Raw genomic sequence first — 16,866 nt, 5'->3', positions numbered from 1 at the left:
AAGAAAATAGAAAGAATCCAAAGAGCAGCTACAAAAATGGCACCTGCACTTGCAAACCTATCATACAAAGAGAGATTGGCTAAACTGGAGTTACCGACACTGGAGCAAAGAAGAGAGAGAGGTGACCTATTGACCATCTACAGAATCATGAAAGGCACAGAGGTACTCGATAGTGAGAACTTACTTAACTGGGACAAAAGAAACACAAGAGGACATGGAAAGAAAATAAAAAAACATAGCTATAGAAGAGAACTGAAGAAAAACAGTTTTCCTCATAGAGTTTTGGACACTTGGAACAAACTGGACAATGAAATAGTATGCGCAAAAACCATTCATGAGTTTAAAAACAAACTAGACACTGCAAGATACAAAGGCGGGACAACACGAGCATAGCTCCCCTTCCCGCAAAATACAACTAGGTAAATACAACTAGGTAAATACACACACACACACACACACGCACACACACACACACAACACACACAATACAACTAGGTAAATACACACCAACACACACACACACACACACACACACACACACACACACACACACACACATATATATATATATATATATATATATATATGTATAATATATATATATATCATATATATTTATATATATATATATACATTTGTATAGATATGTATATATATATATATATATATATATATATATATATATATTATGTATATGTATATATATATATGTATATATATATATATATATATGTATATATATATATATATATATATGATATTTATATCAAAATGAGAAAATAAGTTAATATATGTGAGTATAAATTTTCTTAGCTTCGAATTTTTATCGTATTCTTTGATGAAAACAAACGTAAACAAATTCAGATGATTCAAGCTGTTCGGCGTTTATGTGATAACAGTGAACACAAGAGCTGATATTGTAAAACTACAAAACTTACAAAATGCCGACTTGGAATCAAATTCAGCAGCAATTACGGCATCCTAACAATCCTGTGGTGTTCTTTGATATCACAGTTGGACAGACTGTGAGTTGCTGTTCGTTAAATTGAAACTCCAGTGAAACTAGACTACTGGAGATATTCATATGATATTGCATTACTGTCATGTATAGTACAATGACAGATGAATCAAAGATTACGTCTAATAAGGATTTGCATTATAACTGGAAGATTTTTGTTATAATGATTTATATTATGGTAATATGTATTGGGACTAGAGGTTAGGTTGAGTATTACTAGATGTAGAATAGAATATGAATATCATGAAATTGTCATAAGCTAACACTAACAGTAAGAGTCCAGTCACGCTAACACAGATTTTAAACATGAAACTTAGGTTGTCATATAGCTTCTAACCTAATATAACAATGTAACTTAATATAACTGCTTCATAGAAATAATCCTTCAATGCAAAAAATATGTGAAATGTGTGTGCATGAGTATGATATTGGAATAAAACAGGGGTAACAAGCACTGAATATAGATCTTTTTGTGGTATGTTTTTGCAGACATTAGGCTAAAAAAGATAGGGTAGATTATAATTATTTTTCCTAGTAAAAAATTAGAAAGTACTATATGCTTTGTTTCGAAAAAAGTTCATTATAAAATAATGGAAAATTAAATATTTGCTTTATAAATTATGATACATCAACCTGTACATTTGCCTTGGTGAAAATTAATAACAGAAAAAGTTGCTGAAAGTGATACACTAACAAACAGAGCCATGTTTTGATAGATGTGGAGGTTGAAGAAATTTGTCCGGATTCATGTAACCTAACCTAACCTGCATTTAGTAATGTGGTACCTGTAATCATAGAGGTCAACAGGGTTGTCGTCATTGTCAGGGATACTGATGGCTGGTTTTAGCATCTGATTGGACTGCAGGGTGTAGAGGAGTTTCATGGCTTAAAGAAAAGCATGAAGTTCAACTCCATAGCACCATTGTAAAATATGAAGCATGGTGATGTCACTTGGAGTGGGAGAACACCCAGTACACAGCATCAGTGCCATTGTCAAACTGACTTTGACAGGCCTGGACAGATGACATGATGTCTTGAACCTATCATCGCAGCTCCGTTTGGTCATATATTTGCTTTCAGCAATTTTTTTATTGGTTTCTGCCAAGAAAAATGTATATTACGTTGATGCATTATAATTTACAAAATGAATATTTAATTTTCTATTGCTATATTGCATAGGTGTGCACTTCTAAAAAAAATACCGTTAATTTGAATGAATCCAGTATTTGTATAGAAAAAACTTGTTTGGTATTCACCTCACACTCGCTACCCCAGCAGTCATTAAATATAGTGTTCCAGGTAGTAATCATGCTCACCAGTTACATATATTGTTCCCATGAAAGCTACTTTTGCTAAGGAAATATTTGTCAATGAGAGATTGACAAATGATCATGGAAAATTTTTCAATATTTAAAGAATCACGTCTGAGTAATAGTTCAAAGTTTTTAAATGCTGAGCATAGTCTAAGCTGTCAAACCCATGAATTTCTTTTGTCCATCTTCTTTGTACTGACTAATTATTTAAGAGTCCCAAAAAAATTGAAACAGGGAAGTTATCACCAAGTTGATAGTGGGGGGTAAGGGCTATGAAGAAGCCTCAGCTCATGCAGAAATAATGAATGAAAGTTTACAATTGATTTTTACAAAAGAGAACAATTTTTTGGAGGAAAATGAGGGGAGTAAAAAACCAGGTTTACATACACACATACATGGGAGGTAGCCAAAAAACAAAGGCATAGAAACCACTCCCACCCATTCCATCCCCTACATACTCCACTCCCCTCCACCCTTTTCCCTCCCTCTCATCTTGGCACCTCCTGGATGACAGGTCATCCCTGCATCTTGTTCACTGCCCTGGGTCAGAAGCAGTGTTGCAAGACACAGCACATCCACAATAAGGCTGTTTCATTAAATCAGCGACCCACCCCCTCTCTGTCCCCTCATGCAGAAAAGAAGATGGGGGGAGAAATCCCTTTGGGTTGCGTCAGTTTATTTCTCATACATGCTCCCTCACCCCTCATCCCCCACCCACTCCCCCTCATGCATCACAGCATCATCCATACACAACCTTTCTCCATTCACCCCTATCTTCTGTCCTCTCCCGTCCTTCCTCCACAGACATTCCCCTCTTTCCCAATGCCCTTTTTACCCCATCCATCCATCTCATCCTTGGTCACCCCCTCATGTTCACTCCTTCCACCTCTGCCTTCCATAACTCATTTACTAATCTTTCTTCACTCATTCTTTCCATGTATCCAAACCATCCCAATACTCTTTCATCAACCCTATCTCCCAACTCCCTTTCCACCCCTATTCTCCTCCTCACCTCCTCATTTCTCACTCTATCCAGCCTAGTAACCCCTATCATACTTCTCAGGCATTTCATCTCAAACACATTCAGACTCCTTCTCTCTACCTCTCTTATGTTCCATGTTTCTGCTCTGTACAGTGCTGTCGGCACAATCACTCATACAGTCTTCTCGTAGCATTCATTCCCAAATGTCTATTTCTCATTACATTTTTTAATTCACCAAGGCATTTACTTGCTTCTCTCAATCTACATTCTACCTCCATCCCCACTCCTCCCTTTCCTGCCACTTTCGCGCCCAAGTATCTAAAACTATCCACTTCCTCCAATCTCTCTCCCTTAATACTCACTCCCAATCTGCTGCCACTTTCTCCCCTTGTACATCTCATCACCTTACTTTTACCCACATTTATCTTCAACTTCCTTCTTTCACACACCTTCCCAAACTCTGTCATTAACTTCCTCAATCCCTCCTCTGATCCTGCTACAAGCACAGTGTTGTCAGCAAACAACAACTGGCTTATCTCCTACTTTTCTCCATTTTCTTTAACCATCTTCAATCCCTGACCCACTACCCTTGCATTCACCTCTCACACCACCCCATCCATGTATAAGTTGAACAGCCAGGGTGACATAACACATCAGGTTTAGAAAATATAATTGTGGAAGGAAGAAAAATGGTCAGTCTCAGGACCTGATGGGATCTCAAGCTGGATACTTAAAGAATGTAGGGAACAACTAGACAAGATTCACAGTCTTATTATGTGTTCATTAAAAGAAGGCATTGTGATACTTGATTTGAAAGGGCAAATGTGGTGCCAATTCACCAAGGTGGAAATAAAGAGACCACTAGATTATAGGCTGGTATCACTGACTAGTGCAGTAGTGAAATTATGTGAAATAATTGTGAAAGATCAATGGACCAAATTTATTGAAAAGATGAACATTCTGACAGACAGTCAGCTTGGCTTCAGATCTGGAAGGTCCTGTGTGTCAAACCTTTTAAGCTTTTACCCAAGAGTGATTGATGCAATGCAAGAGAGAAAGGGGTGGGTGTACTGTGTGTATCTCAACCTGGAGAAGGTATTTGATAAAGTACTTTACAGTCTACTTATGTGGAAATTGGAGCATGTCCTTAAGGCAGAACACTTGGACAGATTTAGTGCAAGTCCCTGAGACTCAGATACTGGAAAATGAGTATGTTTGACAATTTCTCACTGTAGTCAGCACATGATCTTCAGAACCTGCCTCAGTATTAATGTACAACTTTAGGTCATTAGCAAATATCTCAGTAGAAGAAATTATGTTAGCATTGACAAAACTGATATACAATAAAAAGAGTATAGGGCCCAAAACAGACCTCTGAGGCACTGGTCACTTGCTTGGTTGAATTCTTAGCATGTGCTACCACGACATTCATTACATGACTGGTAAGGAAGTCTATAATCTAAAGCAAAAATTTTCCTGTAATCCCCAGTGTTACCAGTTTGTCCAACAGAATGTCATGATTCATCACATCAAAAGCCTTGGTGTAATCAAGTAAAATCAAGTCAACAGCCTTTCCATGATCCAATCCCAAGATAACATCATTATGAGCAATAATTGGCCTTCATTAGATCATCCATGGTGAAATCCATACTGATTGTAAAATAACAAATTATTATCATAAGTTTAGCCATGATTCTCTCCAGTCTTATAAGCAACAGAAGATAAGGATTCTTGTATGTACATAATTGGGTCTACACAAGACCCCTTCTTAAAAATTGACACAACCAAGGAGTTCTTCCACATCATTGGTAGATGACCCCTCAAATATGATTTTAGAAAAATAACCTTTAGTGGATAGAGTAACTGTTCTATACATGCCTTTAAAGAATATGGCTGGAGCACATATGGGCCCATACCTGAGAAGGAATCCAACTGAGCAACAGCTTTCACCACACATTCTTGTGTAATATCAAGATCACCTATCATGCCTCCAAATGCCTGGTGAGGAAGTGGGTTAGTTGGGATAATGTGTATGCACAGATGTAAAAGCTGCAGCAAACATATTAAACATAGGAACAGGGTCATTAACAGTCTGCCCTTCAGATTTCAAAGGTCCAACACCCACCCTGTCCACCTTTTTATTCATAATGTAAGCATGAAAAAGTTTGATATTATGCACCATATTATTAACTAAGAAATGTTCGTATTCAGATTATTTACAAATAGCAAAAGTTTTGTATTGGTAATTAATATGTAAAAATTTTTGTAAAGCCTCTTTGGCCTCAGCTGAATTCCTACCAAGGTGCAATCGAATTGCTTTATAATGGCTCCACGAGAAGTATCTTCTCTGTTTCAAAGCTGAAAGAGGGTTGACTGGACAGGGAGAGCTGCTGTGAAGCCTGGTGGAAGCCAGTACATACTCTGCTACCAAGAAATAAACAATCTCAAGGAAGAATGTATACATAGCATCAACATCAAGATGACAATATTCATAATCCCAATCAGTCGGTGATAGACAATGATTAATCTGATTGTAATTACCTTTAGTCCACAATCTAAACCCAGAAAAGTCATCAATCAAAGGTGGATGCTGTAGTATATATCTGTAAGTAACAAGTGAATGTCCACAACTTGGGAATGGAGGCAATACCTGTGCATCACTCACCCTGTCTTCCTCTGAGGAAAGGATCAGATCAAGCATGTTACCCAAATTGTAATAAGTGGACTCATGAACTCATTATGCAAGGCCAAGAAAATTAAAAAAATGATAAAGAATAAGATTGGTGGGTGAGAGTACCTGGCACATCAAATCATTATTCTACTTAATTGATGGCAAGTTAAAGTCTCCAACCAATACTACATCCTTACCTAAACAAAATTCATACAGAAAAGTTAAAAGGATGCCATTATCAACAACAGAGTTAGATGGAGGATGATAAACAGAAATAAAGTATATGGAGTAATCTGGAATCTCAACCACAACTTCAACAAACTCAAGGCTGTTCTTAACATATAGACAAAGCCCATGTTTTGCAACATCTACAGTATCTTTATATACCAATACTTAATGAGGGAGAGTTAGGAAGAATCAGACACAGGAGAAGTTAACTAGGTCTCACAAATCTTTATCACTACCATATTGTAATCCAACAGTAAAAAAAGAACATAATTAACTTTGTTTACAGGTGAATTTACATGTGCAAAAAACAAAAAAGAAAAGGTACTTGGTATATTCTGGCTTAAGAGTTTAAAGAATCATCAAGTGATGACACAGCAGGTGGTGCAGCAGCAGTAGTACCCTCTAACGAACGCCTATGGGTGGCACGTCTGTTGCAAAGTTTCTGTTGCTGTGAGAAGGTTAAATCTTGGTGCAAATAAACATCACTGAACCTTGACTGCTTAAGTTTGTATGTCCCCTGAAGAAGTATCTTGCTATCCTGTGCATATATAATATTCCTTCTGAAAAGTCCTTTATCTTAATTCAAGCAAACCTCTGTCAGTACAACCTCTTTAGTGATCAAAAAACAAGAAATATCTGTAAATTAACTCCACCCACATCCATATTTGTCATTCCTTGCAGCATTACAGAATCCTTCCCCCACTGTTAGTCCTGTAACTCTTGTATCTCCTCTCTGATAGCCTGTCTAGTACTCCTCAGCTGGTTATTAGGAGTGGGTAAAGTGTACAATCACCTTGGCTTAGCCATGATCAGGCCAAACCCACACAAGTAATGCATAATAAACAAAACAAAAAGATATGGGTCAGTGACTGGTAGTCAGGATTTGGTAAATATAATGGCATGAAATTTATGCCACACCTTGAAAATATAAAAAAAATAAATGAAGAAGGCAGAGGGGAGAAACAGCAGTGGAGGAAGAGTAGTTTGGGTTCATGCAATTTTTTTTACTTAGGGTAATGTTATAAAAACATGGAAAATTAAAGAGGATTTTCATATGATGGAAATGAAATTATGTGTCCCCACATTTTCAAATGTGTCTTCCAAAGATGAGATTATAAGCATATACATTACAGGGAATCCCCTATATCAGCATTTCCCAACCAATTCCGACCATAGCACCCCCTGTTGTCATGTCTAAGCAGTCCAGCACCCCTATCTTGTTATCAGAAGGATAAAAGAAAGTGAAGTGTACTGCTTGATGATTTATTTTCTTGATTCCTTAGAACTGAAACAAATTGACAGTATTGTTTGTAGAAGAAATAAGAACACCCTAGAAAGATAGAATAGCATGGAAAATTTCAAATATGTACAACTGGGTAGTCAATGATACATATATCAATGTGATTTTTGTGTGGATCACTTCCCAGCACCCCCTATAATTGATTTCAGCACCCCAGGTTGGGAAACACTGCCCAAAATGAAAGAGACATGTACTTTTAAACATTTTCATACATTGATAATTCCTATATTAGCAATTTATCCCATAAGGACTTTAAGAAAATGTGGAGATGTGTTTTAGGAGCCTCCCCACTGACCCTAAAATAAATACAAGACAATTAATAAAGCTTTTAAATCTACAGTTGTGATGTCAGTAAAAGTTAAATGAATCTCAAACTTGTTTACTCAATAATTATGTATAAAAGTTAAAACAAACAGTTCATACAAACAACTGTAGTGAGGCATGTGATGAGATGCGCTGCTGTGGATTGTTTGGTAACTTGATATAACTTGGTTTTGTACCTTTATTTTATTTTATTTTATTTTATTTTTTTCATACCATCAAAGCATACCTTTTGTATAGCAAAAATTGTCTTCACTTTTTCCTTTTTGTACCTTCAAGTCTTTATATATCAGAGTTTCATATATGGGGGATTTCCTATAATTTAGATTTATTCATTAATATTTAAAACCTTGCTATACATATTTTATATGTGGGAACTTTAAGGTGTTGTAGACATTTATTCTTGTACAAATTTAAAGGAAATTGGACGCATGATAATGGAGCTTTTTGCTGATGTGACACCCAAAACTTGTGAAAATTTTCGACAATTCTGCACGGGTGAACACCGCAAGGATGGAGTCCCCATAGGTTACAAAGGAGCAGCTTTTCATCGTGTTATCAAAGACTTCATGATTCAAGGTGGAGATTTTGTCAGGGTGAGTGATAAGATTTGTTGGTTGTGTATTGTATTGATTTTAGTTGGAGAGAGTATATTACATCTTACTTGTACTCAGTAGATAATACTTAGGTCTTCATCATGTAACCCCAGGGTGATGGCACAGGCTCCCAGAGCATTTATGGAACAAGTTTTGCAGATGAGAACTTTTCAATGAAGCACGATGCTCCTGGACTCCTTTCATCTGTAAGTAAATCAACGGGAAGCTGCTACAGTTGTAACTTGTATATAGTCCTTTTAACACTTGTGTTCCACACATGTGTATACACAATACAAAGGTAGAATTGCAGCTGTTGTACACAAAAGCATACCATTCTCTAGCATAATAAAAGAAATTAAATAATCATTCACAGACACCAGTAGAAACAACCACCATACAAACACAAAAAGTGAATGCCTAAATAAATACTACCAGTCACCACAACTGAAATACTGTAATCATAACCCAAACACCTGCTGTGGAGGGTCAGGGTCTTGTTGCATTGCCTCTTACCTCAGCAGTGGTCAGGGATAGGGATGATTCTTCATACAGGAGCTAAGATACAAGGGACAACATGGATTTTGGATTGGGATTGAATGGGTGAAGGTTAGGTGCATGTTTAGACTCAGCCACCCCCTTATAAAGGGGAAATGGCCTTTTCGTGTATGTACATATGTGCACAACTTTAAACTTACTTGGGTTAAATACTAAATTGCCACTTTTGATAGGTACCATTGCTCTAGTTTGTCTAAATTTTAATATCTAGTTGATTCAAGTGATCATTTGCTATTCCACACAGATTAGTAATATCAATGAATATGGAGACAGTAGATTCAAGTCCACAGTCAGTGTCATTGACAAATAGTATGAGCAGTAGTGGTCATAGAATAGAACCTTGAATTCCACTCATAACATCTTCGCCATTCAGAACAACTCTCTGTTTATGATTATTCAACCAGTTCCTAATTATTTAACAGGTTACCTCATACTTATGCAAGTAATGTTGAGCATTAACTAGAACACAATTTGTATAGTATGTTACCATGCAGAGAATAAAGGACAAGACATTTCATTCATATACGTATTCTCCCCATAGGCAAACAGTGGCAAAGACACAAATGGATGCCAATTCTTCATAACCTGTGCCAAGTGTGATTTCTTGGATGGCAAGCATGTCGTCTTTGGTAGAGTCATTGATGGACTCTTAGTGATGAGAAAAATTGAAAATGTCCCAACTGGGCCAAATAACAAACCAAAAATACCCGTCATTATTTCACAATGTGGGCAAATGTAAGGACGCACTCACAAACTATTGATTAATATCACTGATTTTGAGGGCTCAAGCATTGCTATTTAAGAGTGAATGATAATCATGAATGGAATAAAGTTATTTTACAGAATATTATTTTTTCATTTTCCCTTCTCTGGTTAACCAACTTTGTAGCAGGAAACCAATGCAGAGTAACCCAAAACTAAATCTCGGGTATAAAAAGACTATAAAATGGAGTACCTCAAGGTGCAATATTTTCACCTCTACTGTTCAACCTCTCCATTAGTGATCTACCAACTCCTGAACCAGAACTAAACACCAATGTCCTCTCATATGCAGATGACTGGGCAATAATAGCCCAACACATTAAATACACAATAGCAGCAAAGAACACCCAAGCCTACTTGAACCAACTGGAACAATGGCTCAAAAATAACAGAATAGAAGTTTCACCCCAGTAACCTACAGAAACATTGCTCACTCCAGACAACCATGAATAATAATAATTAAAAAGAAAAAAAAAATCAGCCCACATATTAAGTACCTGACAGCAAAATTCAACAAGAAAACAAACCTGTTAAAAACAATCACTAGCATTCACTTTGGACAACAACAAAAAATAATAACTACAGTATAAACAGTTCATAAGAACCACACGAGAATAAACCACAGTATGGCTCCCAATAATTACCAAATCAAACGGAAACAATTTACAAACACTGCAGAATGGAACATTAAAAATAATAAGATGCACCAAAATCATCTTTATAAGACATCTGCATACAAAAACTAAAATCCTCCCAATAGAACATCACATGAAAATGATAGGAATATAATTCTACACCAGAACCCTAAACACCACACACCCTTCAAACTACATTTCATGAGTGCCACCAACAGAAAGCAACAAAAAACTACAGCATCAAACTACTTAAACATTGTGAGAATCAACACTGTGTGAGATCTCACACGGTGTTGATTCTCACAGTCTTGTTGGATTTTGCCTTTGTGTTTCTACTTAAACATCATCAACAACCTACCACCTATATCACACAAAACATCCACACCCAGATAACTAAATAATCACATCAAGAAAGACTGCCAAACTCAATATTCAAACAATTCCCAGATATAATTCTCACAGAGAAAACCCTTTCACACCTGACAACAACCACACTAGCACACCTGTGCTCAGGACACCGTCCAGCATGAAGACAATACCAACACAGATTCAAAATGCACCAGATGCATTCACCACACAGAAGACAAAACACCTCATACTTCAGTGCCCCACACTAACAATCTCCAGACAACATGATATCTTGTATCTAAGTGACTTATGGTCCAGTCCAGAGACTTTAGCTGGTTTCCTGGAGACCACAGGTCTTCTGCAAGACACCAAAGGTGTATTGATTGATTGATTTCCCTTCAGTGGGGTATCTGCATGCCAAGGGCTTTTTCCCCGTTATAAGGGAGGTAACCAAGTCAAAAGGCATATACCCACTCCCAGCCATTCTACTCATATCCACCACCTTTTCCACCCTCATCTTAGCTCCTCATGGATGATGAGCCATCACTGTATCCTGCCCACTGCCCTGGGTCAGAAGCAATGCAGCAAGACACAGCACATCCATAGCAAGGCGCTTCACTTAATCAGTGATCCCCCTTCTCTGTCCCCTCATGCACAAAAAGGACTAGTAAAATCCCTTTGGGCTGCAATAGAATATTCGCATGCTACTCCCTACCCCCTATCTCCTACTCCATTCCTTACTTGCATCACAGCATTATGTATACACAGCTATTCTCCTCTAACCCCTGTCTCTTGCCTTCTCCCTTCCCTGCTCAACAGACATTCCCCTCTTGCTCAAAGCCTCTTTCACCACATCTGATCCACAGTCATCCCGTCAAGTTCACTCCCCGCACCTCTGCCTTCCACACGTCTTTTACTAATCTTTCTTCACTCATTCTTTCCATGTGTCCACTCCCACCCATTTCATCCCCACATAATCCACTACATTTACCACCCCTCCCTCTTTTCTTGGCTCTTCCTGGATACTGGGTCATCCCTGCATCTTGCCCACAGCACATCCATAGCAAGGCTGCTTTATTTAATCAGCAAACCCCCCCTCTTCATCCCCTCATGCAGAAAAAGAGATGGGGAGAAATCCCTCCATGCATCACATTATCATCCATACACAACCAATTTCACTCACCCCTGTCTTCTCCCTACATTCCTCAACAGACATCCCCCTTTCCCAATGCCCCTTTTACTCCATCCATCCATCTCATCCTAGGTTGTCCCCTCATGTTTACGCCAACCACCCCTGCCTTCCACACTTTTTTTTTTTTTTACTAATCTTTCCTCACTCATTCAATGTGTCCAAACCATCACAATACTCATTCATCTACCCAATCTCCCAACTCCTTTTCCACCCCCCACTCTCTTCACCTCCTCATTTCCCACTCTATCCAGCCTAGTAACCCCTACCATACTTCTCAGACATTTCATCTCAAACACATGTAAACTCTTTCTCTCTTCCTCTCTTATGTTCCAAGTTTCTGCCCCATACAGTGCTGTTGGCATAATCATCCCTTCATACAATCTCCTCTTAGCATCCATTGCCAAACGTCGATTTCTCATTACACTGTTTAATCCCCCAAGGCATGTACTTCTCTCAGTTTACATTCGACCTTCACTCCTCCCTTTCCCACCACATTCACACCCAAGTATCTAAAGTTATTCACTTCCTTCAGCCTCTTTCCCTTAATACTCACTTCCAATTTGCTGCCATCCTCTCCCCTTGTACACTCATCACTTTACTTTTATCCACCTTTATCTTCAACTTCCCTCCCTGGCACGCCTTCCCAACCTATGTCACTAACTTCCTTAATATCTCCTCTGATCCTGCTACAACTGCAGTGTTGTCACCAAACAATTGAGTTATCTCCTATTTTTCTCAATTTTCTTTAACTGTCTCCAATCTCCAGCCTGTCACCCTTGCATTTACTTCTCATACCACCCCATTCATGTATAAATTGAACAACCATGGCAACATAACACATCCCTGGCAAAGTCCCACCTTTACCTCAAACCTCTCGCTCTCTCCATTTCTAATTCTAACACAGGCTCTATTACTCTCATAAAAACTCTTGACTGCTCTTAACAGCTTTCCTCCTATCCCATATATCTGCAATACCTCCCACAGTGCCTTCCTGTCTACCCTGTCACAAGCCTTTTCCAAATCCATAAAGGCCCAAAAAAAAATCCTTACCTTTTCCTAAAACTTCCTTACATATCTGTCTTACCACAGAAATCTGATCCATGCAATCCCTATCTTTCCTAAACCCATACTGTTTCTCATCAATTACTCCCTCAGTTCCTCTCCTTATCCTCTCAGTCAAAACCCTTCCATAAGCCTTCCCAACTACACTCAACAAACTGATCCCTCTGAAACAACTACATTCACACTTGTACCCTTTTCCTTTGTAAAATGGAACTATACCAGCACTCCAGCATTCTACCCTCTTTTAGACAAACAGTAAACAACCTCACCAGCCAGTCCATCATCACTGTACCTCCCTTTTTTCTAGACACTCCACATGACACCCATCTAACCCAGGTGCCTTACCTGCTCTCATCATTTTAATTACTTTCACCTCATCTTTTCTTATTTCTCCTCATTCATCATTACCATTTTCTTAGTGCCTCCCACTACAACTACCTTTCCCTATCCTCCTTCATATTTAGCAACTCCCTAAAATACTCTGCCCATCTGCACCTTTTCTTCTCTATGTGATTCACCTCCCCTTCCTCTCTTAATTTCCTTCTAAAACATATTTTTTATTATTTTCAAAGTTTTGTCTACTCTTCCCCCATTTCACATCTCTCTTTTATCTTATCCTTTACTTCTCTTCTCTTTTCTTTGCACCTCTCATATGATTCTCTCATCCTATTTTGCAACCAATCTGTGAATGCTCATTTCTTGTCATCTACAACCTTCTTTGCTTTATCATCCCACCACTCACTTCCCTTCCTTCTATTTCCTCCCGTCCTCCTTGTTCCACACACCGTCTTTGCACATCTTGGGACTATCAAATTAAACACCATGTGAGGACAGAACCTTTACTAGTATGACTTTTCCCTTGTTACAGCTTTTTCAAGTGCATAGTCGTATTACACATGACTGAGATTAAGTAAGAAGAACTTAGGGAATGGTGGGGAGGGGGGTCACTGAATACTAGGAAAGGTTAAGGAAAAGGTGGACCAAATGTCTGGGAACAGGAAAGGTTAAGGATGAGATGGAACATTTGGCTGAGTGAAGGACATTAACTCACAACTGAGGAATAAAAGGAAGAAGAAAATATGAAGGGTGAGCAATTGTCTACTGAGGGTGGACAATGACTTTGAGAGGAAAAAAGGGGATTTTGGAAGGCAACTAGGGATAGCCTAAGATCTTGTTAGTAGTAGATATTAACCTCTTCAATATGATGATGCCCATGTAGGCATTATGAGCTGCGAGTAGGTATAAGAGAATGCCAGTGTCAAAGTTTTGATTATATTTTGTAGTTGTAGCTGAGTGACCCCTGAATTCTCTGAACTGGTTTGATAATCTTTTCTGTGTTTATTATTACTCAGAGTGAAAGAGAATGAGTAATACAGCAGTTACTTTATATCTTATAATGCAAGTAGTGTGATTCATTGTGTTGTCAACCCTTTCTATGTCCAGTGTGCACACGCACACACAGATGTATATGGAGTGAACAGTACTCCAAAGTCTCAAGTCAACTCTCGAGGGATATTCTTCATTGTCTCAGATTCTCCCAAGGGACATTCTATTACCCCCAGTGACCAGAGAACTAGGCTTTCCAAACAATACCCAAGAACACCTGCACGGACAATGGACCTCGCACTTCCCGACTACAATAGACACACCTCTAGTCATCATCACCTATCCAAGGCGACAAACTTTTTTTTTTTTTTTTTTTTTTAAATACTTAATCTATGTACCCACATGTGAATATGGCAACCCTTGTATATATGTTTAAGTTATTCTAGCAAACCCCCTGAGGCTTCTTTGGAGGTTGCATGTATGTATAAACCAGAGAAGATTGGAACATGAAACCAAAGAGACTGCATCGAGTTTGCTTCTCCAAATACCAGTACTCAATTACTCATTGTAGGTAGAAACTACAAATATACATTCTGGTCGGCAGTTAGGGATAATACGCCACTTCAACATTAATCCCTCTGAAGCAACAACTCTATGATAGTGACTCTGGTTGAACATAGCCATTTCCCAACTCTATGATCTTCAATGAAATCCAGCATCACTATGAGGCACAGACCCCTCTCCCCAAGCATTGCCAAATATTGATACGAGGCATCATCCAGCATCCTACTACAAAGTGAAGAGTCCTATTTCTACACTGTGCATCACCCAGCATCACTACAAAGCACAATCTCTCTTCATGGGATCGTTCAGGCATTGTCCAAGCATTCACAACACCTACTGCCTCCACTCCACCATCACATGAGTTGGACGACCTACTCCATTGCACGAGTTGGATGACCTACTCCACCATTGCATGAGTTGGACGACCTTCTCCACAATCGCATTGTGCTTTGCACGTCACTGCACCAACAGCCAATGATCATCTTGTACATGCCAACACTCTTACTGCATCACCAGCCAGTGCTCCAACACTCATTGCTCCACCATAAACTAATGTACCAACGATCGTTACAGCATCAATAGCCAATGCCCTCACCCAACATCTAGCTTTGCAAGATCTCCATTCTCTCTCCTTTCTTTTTTTCACTCATCAATTTTTGTGTATATGTACATATGGACATTTTTTTTAGCTCACCATCCAATACACTGCACTAATTCCTCCCCCAGTGCATCATACCATTGATTCAAACCACTACACCTTCATCCCTGCACACTACATCATCTTGGGTAAGTAGATATTTTTCCGTTCTCATTATCACCTAGGAGCAAGACTGTCACCCCTTTATTATCACCAATTAGTAAATGAACATGTCCAAACCCCTCTCTGACTTGACATACCGACCCTGTACATGAAGTCATTCAACACTCAATTCCAATACACCAAACTTGTCCCCTCCTTCTGCTAACAACTCTTTAGAAAATTCACCTGCTACTCAAAACACCATGACAACACAAAACCTTATTACTGCAGTCAAGGATGAGACAACATTATTTCTCTTTAATGGCAAGAACATTCCTGTACACAATTTCCTCTCTGAGGTTGAATCAGAGAGAACACGAAGAAACATCACAGACACCAAGGGCAAAATAAGCATCTTAACATCTAGAATAGATAAGAATAAAAAATTTTCTGGTGATGTCATACATTCTGATTTATTTGAGGAAACCTACGGCTATCAGTTATTCATACAACACTTTAAAAATTCCTTTAGAACATTTGAGCCACTTAGATCACTTTCCCCCCACACCACACCAAAGAGAAAGCAGTCAAAATTGCTTCAACATTTAAAAATGAACTCAAAGAAAGACTCAAAAACTCAGACTGGATTTCAGAAGGTAATATTTCATTGGAACACATAGTCTTACTCATGGCATTCTTATGACTACTCTTCCAATTACACCCAGAAACACTCCAGAAAGTTAGCACAATTCCATTCACACTAGGCGAATTCTCCAGGAAATTCTCTGACACTGACAAAGCTGTCACTCAGATCCAGAGCCAGTCAGTACCAACCCACACAATAGCCCAGGTCACACGGTCCCCCTCACATACCATAAGATCAAGACATACACCTCGCACTCAATATCACTCATGCCAATGCTCTCCTTCAAGAACACAAATGGTTTGTTAACATGTGTTACCATAGATACCCTTCCCAACCAAACCGACACTGGCATCACCACAGTACATGTTTTCACACAAGTGATCATTGCCGTGTGTTGCTATCATGGAGGTAACACAGACAAGAATCCCCAGATAATTCTCCTGCTAGACATTCATGTAACAAATCTCCTGCAAGACATTCATGTAACACATCTTTGTGACTAAAGAACACAAAGACTCATTGCACACCAAGGACAGTTACTCCATACCCAGATATTCAATCATGAACTCTTCTGGTACATACCCTGGATATCTCAGACATGTCTTCCC

At 38.6% G+C, this 16,866-nt stretch overlaps 1 protein-coding gene across 1 annotated transcript; it reads left to right on the top strand.

Moving 5' to 3' along the window:
• The first annotated feature begins 853 nt into the window (after positions 1-853).
• LOC143041827 (peptidyl-prolyl cis-trans isomerase H) lies at positions 854-9,829 on the top strand. The gene is made up of 4 exons (XM_076213914.1): positions 854-1,025; positions 8,253-8,429; positions 8,543-8,635; positions 9,526-9,829. Exons 1-4 carry the CDS (start codon positions 942-944, stop codon positions 9,721-9,723), a joined length of 552 nt encoding a protein of 183 aa, XP_076070029.1. The 5' UTR covers positions 854-941; the 3' UTR covers positions 9,724-9,829.
• The last annotated feature ends 7,037 nt before the right edge of the window (positions 9,830-16,866 follow it).

This window comes from Oratosquilla oratoria, chromosome 32, assembly GCF_046742065.1.
Source record: "Oratosquilla oratoria isolate Oo_2021 chromosome 32, ASM4674206v1, whole genome shotgun sequence".
NCBI classification, from domain to species: Eukaryota; Metazoa; Arthropoda; class Malacostraca; order Stomatopoda; family Squillidae; genus Oratosquilla; species Oratosquilla oratoria.
This window is presented reverse-complemented; position numbering and strand designations above follow the sequence as displayed.